The sequence below is a fragment of the Diospyros lotus genome, chromosome 6 (genome assembly GCF_014633365.1).
Source record: "Diospyros lotus cultivar Yz01 chromosome 6, ASM1463336v1, whole genome shotgun sequence".
NCBI classification, from domain to species: domain Eukaryota; kingdom Viridiplantae; phylum Streptophyta; class Magnoliopsida; order Ericales; family Ebenaceae; genus Diospyros; species Diospyros lotus.
This window is the reverse complement of record NC_068343.1, coordinates 13,585,035-13,594,384: the sequence shown is the minus strand read 5'-3', so window position 1 is coordinate 13,594,384 and position 9,350 is coordinate 13,585,035. Positions and strand designations below refer to the sequence as shown.

General features: G+C 33.5%; 1 protein-coding gene across 1 annotated transcript; it reads left to right on the top strand.

Annotated features, from left to right (window-relative positions):
* Window positions 1-4,929: 4,929 nt before the first annotated feature.
* LOC127804339 (uncharacterized) lies at window positions 4,930-7,449 on the top strand. Its single transcript, XM_052341199.1, has one exon. It carries the CDS (start codon window positions 4,930-4,932, stop codon window positions 7,447-7,449), a length of 2,520 nt encoding a protein of 839 aa, XP_052197159.1.
* The last annotated feature ends 1,901 nt before the right edge of the window (window positions 7,450-9,350 follow it).

The following is a 9,350-nucleotide window of genomic DNA, read 5'->3' as shown; positions in this document are numbered from 1 at the left end:
AGGAAACAAGCCTTCTAAGATGGAAACAAGGTTCAAGAACTTGCATTAAAAGATAAAAAAGAGAAGAAAAACTTACACAATCATAAGGAGAAGAAGAAGAAGAAGATATTGAATTTGAAACAAGAAGGAAGGGAACTTGCCTTAGATGGTTGCAATCCAAAGAGATGAAGACATCCCTTGAAATTGAAAATTCCATAGTCTCCACTTAAAGCTTCAATGAAGAAGAACAATGGAGGAAGAAGAGACAATCGGGAGAGGGAGAAGAAGAAGGGAACAAGAAAGTAAGAAGAAAGAAAAGGAGGAAAAAAAATGTGGGAGACTTGTCTCCCAACTCCTTTCAATCCATCTCCCTTTTAATTTTCTCTAATTTACCCTTCATACTAACACACACAATTCACATATCTCTTACCCATTTTGGTCATTTTACTATTTTCTTAATCTTTTTTTCTTTTTAATTAAGATACCATTCTCTATGCCCATGGCCCAAGCCCAAGTCAAAATATATAACCCAAGCCCAAGTCAAAATATATGGCCCAATCCAATTAAGGCCCAATGGACTTTTCTTGAGATTTGGGTTCAACCCAATTCATTTACACTTAAGATTTAATTATTTATCAATGGTCTAATTCAAATAAGGCCCAAACCCATTTAGCTCACAACTTTGAGACTTTTTCACACCAAATATTATTTTCATTAATTTACCCCCATTACCAACTCATATAATATTTTTAACAATTAATTAATAAAGGCAACAACTCTAATGTGCAAACTAAAATACCCATAACACCTAGACCCACTAACGGGTCATTACATACACAGTACCATTAACCTCATAAAATTTTTCTATAGGAATAGAGACAAAGTTGTGAAGCTCTGGACCTTTTCCCATCATTTCCAACGTTTTTCATACCAGTTATTTTCTTTCTCTTTTCTTTGATTTTTTTTGCGTTTAAGGGTTATATTTACAATTTTTCCTTATTGAATCTATTTTCATTAATTCTAATCAAAAAATAATTATTAAGATCTAATTAACACTATTATAAGCAATTCCTAATATAATTCTGTAAATGCTCGAATATAATTATTAATTTATTATAATTAAGCATTAATTATTTGTTGATAATACAAAATAGTAAAAATTATGAACATATTAAAATTAATACAATATATGATGTGGATTATGCTGCATTAGAGTGTCTGGACAAGCACTAGAATTCGAATATATGATTATAGTGTCGGTGTTCGATTTTATGGGCGTAGAGTTTACATACAGTGTCCGTTTTTAGCCTATAATATATGCTTTTAGGGTAGCTCGACGAACATGATTGAACTAGCTGCTTTGCAACTATTGTTATCGTGTTTTAGCCATTTTAAATTGCCTTTTATGATTATTTATGATTCCTTTATTTTACGTCTGAATTATGTCTTTGTTTTATGTCTATTCTGTAAAGCCTAATCTATTTAGAGTCTGTAACCCATTAGGGTGTCGTATTTTTTTATATAATTGAATCTTAATTTTCAAGATCATTAACAAATCATATTAGTTCAACACACGTAGCTTGCTTGACTGTAAGGATAGGAGTCTGTTGAGATACTATGGCCACATGGCATTACTTTCTACTTTTGTCTTGTTTTACTGGTGGTGTTTTGAGCAACGAATGGGCAACGCCAGACCGTAACACGGAAGTGCAAACTGAATAAAAGGGATTTTTTCAATAATTGCTTTTTGTTTGGGGGTGTTTGTTTTTTCACTTTTTATTTTCCGGACTGTTTTTATAATTCAAAGTTGTATGATGTTTTAATTAATTAAAAAAAACTTATCATTACTATAAAAACATAAATAAAGCAAATAAAAATTAACGTTAAAATTGAGACTGTAAAAAAAAGTCTAACAATAAAATTGGACAGTGATAAATCTGCCCATTCAACTTCTAAAATATCTATACATCCATTATCTAAACTAATATGTAAACGTGGAAGTTAAACAATCATAGCGTTATTTTTTTATTATTTTAGGAAACTATTTTTTTATTAAATTTATTATAATTATTAAATTTATTATATAATTAAATTTTTAAATAAATATTAATTTGATATAATAATTTAAATTATTTCATTACCATATTTTAGATTATTATTTGAAATTATTATTTTATTAGTTATCATAATCATAAATTATTTTATTTTTATCAATTAAATAATTAATAATATTATTTACATAAATTATTTTATTTTTATTTAACAAATAAATATTTTAAAAAAACAAAAACCATGGGCAGTAACTACACCTTGTATCTTTCTCTCTCTCTCTCTCTCCCCTCTTTCTCCCCCAAATCAGTAAATCCCTAAATCTAACCCTAACTCACCCCCTCTCTTTCTCTCTTTCTCTCTATCTGTGAAATACTCCCGCCGTCGACCTGTTCTTTGCTACCTCCGCCTCCAGTTGTCGTTGCCTCTAGCTTGTTTAGGCTTTGCCTCTGCATCCACCGTGCCAGATTCGCCTCTTAGAACACCCTGTTATACATGTGAGTATATGTATACGTATATATATGTGTGTATATATCTGTGTGAGTATATGTATATGTATATATGTGTGTGTGAGAATCTTGTGTGAGTAATATATATTCTGTGTGAGTATATATATATGTGTATATATATGTGTATATGTATTATAGAGTTACACGGAGAAGCTCTGTAACTGTTTCCCCAAAACCCCTCCTTCTTTCACTTTCCTTTTCATTTTCCTACTTTCCAAACAGTAGCCCAAATAAGATTATTAGTTAATGGCCTACCTCCCTTCTTAGAAGATCTCCTACTCCTTGTTGATTTCAAGGACAAGTAGCCAACCCTCTTTGGCATTCCCTGTACCATCATTTTATTTTCCACTGAAAACGAATAATTCATCTTGAAAGTTTACTGTTGGTTAGAAATTATAATAGTTTGTTTTTATAATTAATATTTTATGTGTTTATTTGATGGGTGTAATTTAGAGATTATTGTGAATATTTAGTGAATTTAGTCAACGTATACTCAAATTTGACTTGGGACCCAACTTGTGCTTGGCCCTTGGCACTTTACCTAGAAATGTTTTTTGTTTTTTATTTTTGCTGAAAAACATGGAAAAATATTTATAATTGTAATACTATGTGTATTTCAATAAAAGAAATCATGTATTATCATATATTGGAATTGTAAATAGATGAAGTGGGTTATATATGATAAATTAAAGAATTAAAATAAAATTTTATCCTCATCTAATGTTACGGATTGAAATGATTAGGCTTAATTTAAAATAAAACTTAAAAAGCAAATGTTTCAATCACGGCTCAACCAATTTGCTTCCATTCTTCTGCCAATTCCCAATTGAATGTAAATTCCTAAGCATGCAAATTAATTAAGTGATAAATAAATCAAAAATGAATTTTTGAATACAATAAATTATATCATCCTGATCATAAACTAAGTAACTTTAATCCACTGTTTTGTTTTTTAAGTTTTAGTTAAACAATTTTTTTTTTAAGTTTTAGTTAAACAATTTGTTTATATGCTTATTCATATGATGTAAAAAAATGCCACAAGTGCCATAATTTGATAGTCAATTTATTAAAAATAATTACGGACCTTTTTATTATCTTGTGATTAAGGTAAAATGGTAGAATTTTACATTTAGTGGGTTGCTATTAATTGATTGTAAGAGAGAAAGACTTAATAGCAATTGATCAATGGTTAATCATTTGGGTACACGTTTTGGGTGTTTTCTTATATTTTTTATTATTTCATTTTGTTTGTTTCTAAATCTAAAGATTAACCACAACCACTGTAGGTGGGACTTTACCAAAGAGATCAAGACATAACCTAATAAAAAAAAATCGGTAGCCTGGCATCCACCCACTACTAATTTGGGTTATTTTTCTCCTTCATTTGCATGATTGCATTTGCATGTATAAATAGATATATATATATATATCATCTTCCACCTTATTAATTAATTCTCTCATTTTTATTCTTTTTCTTGCTAGCTGCTTATTATAATTTGAAACTGATCTCTTTGGTTTTTTTTATTACTTTTCTACATCAAATCAAATCGAATTACAGAACCAACACTCCATATGCACAAGTAGATTGGCCGTGTAATTAAATGAGAAGCCAAATGTTTACTTTTTTTTTTTTCCTTTTTGTTCTAATGCATTTCACATAGTAGTTTGTTTGATTAAGAAAGAAATTGGACATGGATTAGATTAGATTAAGTCTATTTGAACTTCTCTGTTTCTATCTGTTTCGCATGTTAGCTTCATAACAAGAAAATAAAATGCTTAACTTATGTCTTCTGTAGGGCTATGTTGAGTTCCGTTATCATGAAAACAGAAATTTGAAACTTCTGCTATCGTTAAAGTGAAATGTATAATTTAAGCATCTGACGCAAACATTTGTTGTGCTTCATTAGTGAATAATGTAGGCATGACTATTTTGTCTAGGCTTTATGTGATAATAATCTAAATTGCCAAGTTACTTAATCCAACTTCCTGAACCCTCTCTTTGGGTCCTTATACATGATATTTCAATATATGAGATGATATGTTATTTCAGGGCATAAGAGGAGGCTAAGGAGTTCTCTTATTTTTTTGGAATGGTTAAGTGATCCCTTTTAATGGCTTATTTTTTATTGTGCATGCATTAAAAAAATGCTGTGATGAATTCATGGGAAATGCTTAGTATTAATCAAACAATTAATCCCATCATATTTCCTGGAAAATCTAGGAGGAGGTTACCACGTTACAGGCTAATATTTCACGTTACAACTATTGTGTACTAGTTTCATAAAAGCAATATAGGTTTAACTAACATTCCTTTGTGTTAACGGTCATATATTTATTTACTTAATATGTCTTAATGTGTTACTTTTGTGTAGAGTGTGAAAAGATATAGAGTATGGATCGTGAATGGGTAAAGAACCCGAATAGGGTATCTCCTCAGTATGTGGCAGGGATAGAAGAATTTATAACTATTGCAAAAGAGAGTTTGAATTCTGCGGGGTTAACTCTATGCCCATGCTTAAACTGTGCTAATAGGAGGTTGCAAAGTATAGATGTCATTAGAGCTCATTTGATTAAAAAAGGAATTGATAACTCATACACACGATGGGTGTACCATGGTGAGGAAGAATCTGAGGAGGAAGAAGGTGTGGGCAACGAGGAATTCTTTAATGAGCAATTTGATGGATTGGGAGAAGGATTGCATGATGCGGCTGGTGTTGACCTTTTTAATATTGGGCCTACGAGTGACTTTGTTGGAAATGAACGACCAGCTATTGAAGAAGCCCGTTATGAGAAGCTATATGAAGCTTTAAATAATCCTGTATATAATGGATGTGAAAACTTCTCTGCTTTAACCTTTGTTGTGAAGCTGATGAATATAAAAGTGATGAACAAGTGGAGTGATAATTCTTTTGAGATGCTATTGAAGCTAATCCATGAGGTGCTCCCAAAGGGTAATAATTGTCCAGAGAACTATTATGACACTAGAAGATTGCTTTGTGATGTCGGTTTGGGTTATGAGCATATTGATGTTTGTCTATATGATTGTGCTATCTTCTATGGTGAACATAGTAATGCTACAATATGTCCTGTCTGTAAATATAGTCGCTATGTTCGTAACAAGATTCCGCATAAGAGGTTGCGATACTTCCCTGTCACGCCTCGTCTGAAGTGGTTATATAGCTCACGACACACAGCTAGAGACATGCGTTGGCATAAAGAAATTCGTGCGGAAGAGCCTGGAGTGTTGCGTCATCCTGCTGATGGGAAGGCTTGGAAGCACTTTGATGAGTTGTACCCTGACTTTGCTGCTGATTCAAGGAATGTACGATTGGGGTTAGCTTTAGATGGGTTCAATCCATTTAGCAATATGTCAACAACACATAGTATATGGCCAGTCATTTTGATGCCTTATAACATGCCGCCTTGGCGTTCAATGCATAAGAGCAACTACCTCTTAACGCTGTTGATTCCAGGACCAAAGTCCCCTAGTAAGGACTTTGATGTATTTTTAAGACCCCTTGTGGATGAGCTTAAAGTTTTATGGTGTAACGGAGTTCAAGCATACGATGAATACTCCCGATCAAGTTTCACTCTTCGTGCAACAGTTATGTGGACAATTAGCGACTTCCCTGCTTATGCTTACTTGTCTGGGTGGAGCACTATGGGTAAATTGGCATGTCCGATATGCCTTGAGGATACTCGTTCCAGACGAATTCGGGGAAAACAATGTTATACAGGGCACAGATGCTTCTTAAGTAAAACACACCCGTGGCGAAGGAGTACAGAGTATGACGGAAAACCAGAAAAAAGGGGACCACCTCGTCAATTTTTCGGTGATGATATTTTGTTGCAGTTAGAAGAGGTACCTATATGCACCCCTGGTAAAGCACCTAATAATGATGATAGAAAACGTAAACGTGGTGTTGATGAGTTGAATTGGTCAAAAAAGAGTATATTGTTTGAACTACCATATTGGTCAAAGCTATTGATGCGTCATAATCTTGATGTCATGCATATTGAAAAAAATGTTTGTGATAATATTGTTGGAACCTTGTTAAATGATCCCATGAAGTCGAAGGATACTGTGAAGGCACGTTTAGACTTGGAGGATCTTAACATTCGTAAAGAATTATGGTTGAAGGAGCGGAATGGAAAATTTGAGAAACCTCATGCAAATTACACGTTGAGTAAATCAGATTGTGAGGGATTTTGTGACTTTATCAAGTCAGTTCGCTTACCGGATGGGTATGCTTCAAACATCAGTCGTTGTGTGACAGACTTTCATACACTTGGTGGGATGAAAACACATGATTGTCATGTATTGCTCCAAAAAATACTACCAGTGGCCATTCTCCCATACTTAGACAAGAAAATACGAGCCACACTAATTGAGTTTTGTCAATTCTTTCAAAAATTAAGTGCCAAGACTCTATATGTCAACGAACTTGAGAATATGAAGACAGGGATTGTTATCATACTATGTAAACTTGAAAAGATATTTCCTTTGTCATTCTTTACAATCATGGTTCACTTATGTGTGCATTTACCTGAACAAGCATTGTGGGGTGGACCAGTCAGTTCGAGGTGGATGTTTGGCATTGAACGTCGCATGGGTACATATAAGGGATACGTTCGTAACTTTTCACGCCCTGATGGTTCCATTACTGAAGCATATGTTGTTGATGAGGCTGTGACATTTTTATCTCGATATTTGCATAATATTGAGACAAGATTCACACGTCTAGAACGTAATTGGGATGTACCTTGTACACAACATAAGATGGAGTTATTTAACAATAAGATTCGTACGATGGGGGCCTCTAAATTTGGTAAGCTAGGGGTTTTTGACCATGTGGTGCAATGGTACCTTTTGAATAACTGCGGAGATGAACTTGATGGTTACATTAAGTGAGTTGGGTACATATAAAATATTTTTAAATGTAATTAATGGTTCATTCTAAAATAAGTATTGACCAGTTGTTTCATTACAGTGAGCATAAAGAAGTATTGCGTTTGAGAAATGTGCGGGAAGAAGATTTCAAAGTCGTACAAAAACATGAATTTCCTTCTTGGTTCAAGAACAAGGTTAAAATCTTCTATATATATATATATTTATTTTTTGTAATTCGTCTTAAATTATTATCTCTAATATTAGCTGTCTACAGATGGCTAATCTTAGAGTCAATGGCGATCCTAAAGCAACTGATGATTTGTACTCATTGTCACAATATGCGGATGATCGTTACACAATTTGGCATAGTTGCATTGTTAATGGCGTTGGATTTGGCTGCAAAGAACGTGATGATAAGTTTAAGACACAATGTAGTGGAGTTTGTACAGAGGGTGATTATGAGAGTAGTGATTTCACATATTATGGTGTTCTACTTGAAATTTTAGAATTGGATTTCATCTATCAACGTACGGTATTCATGTTTCGTTGCAAGTGGTACAATACTGATCCGAAAGGAAAAAGAATAGTGGTTAATAATAATTTGACATCACTTGACATTACATCTAATTGGTATGCTGAAGATCCATTTATTTTGGCCACACAAGCTCAACAAGTTTTTTACCTAAATGATCGAAGTCGGGGAAAGAATTGGATGGTTGTACAAAAGGTAAATCATAGGAACATATATGATATAATTGAGCATGACGATGATGAAGAGAGGGTGAACGATGATATCTTTCAAGAGGAAGAATCTAGTGAGTTACCGCATTTTCAGCCAACGGAAGAGGTAGTCGACACGTCTTTATTGGTTCGGCAAAATGAAGAACCAATAAGTTTTCCTCATGAGTTGGTGGTTAAATTACGTAGTGAACAAACATTTCTTAATGATCGAGAACATAACTTGGAAGATATTGAGGATTATGATGACGACGGTAGATTTTTTATTACCGATGAAGTAACTTTAGAATCTGAGACTGATGACGACTCTGATGACCCAGATCTTGATGACAATGATGATGATGATGCATGATTTTTTATTATAGTTCTTACATGGCTCCTGGTGGGCGAAAGGGTAGGGGTGGACGAAGAGGACGGGTTGAAGGACAAACAAAGCCTATTGTTGCCCCCACTATATCAGATTCTGGTTTGTTGCATTTAAATTTATTGTTAATTTCAGGATTTTTCCAACACTTATATTTGGTGCTTATATGCATGTTCATTTTTATATCGGAGAACATATTGGAGGACAAACAGAGCCTATTGCTGCCCCCATTACATCACATTCTGGTTTCTACCAACCTAGATTTATTGTTGATTTCATTATTTTGCCAACATTTATCTTTGGTGCTTATATGCATATTCATTTTTATATAGGAGGGCAAGTTGGAGGACATATAGAGCCTATTGTTGCCCCCACTACATCTCCATCAGTGGAGCCTATTACAGTCCCATCTCCATCAGTTGTCGCACACTCTGGTTTGCCAACTATCACAATCTGGTTTGCAGCATTTAGATTTATTGTTGATTCTATTATGAGTTTATTTGCTTAATGTAATAAATTGCCAAGTATAACAAAGTCAATTTTTGTTTCTAAGAAATTAAGATTTGAGTCATGATTAGATTAAATTATAACAAAGTCAGAATTCAATCAGTTTCTGTGTCTGACATCTTTAGCTACAGATGTGGATGTGCACACCTCATCTCAATCAACAGCCGCATATGTGGATGTGGATGCACCTGAATGTTCAAATGGACGTGGGAGTACTTATGGACAACGTGCTCGGAAGCTGAAGAAACATGTTAAGGGAAAATTGACTGTGGAGTTCAATTTTACTCTTATGCAAGCTATTTGTGACAACGCA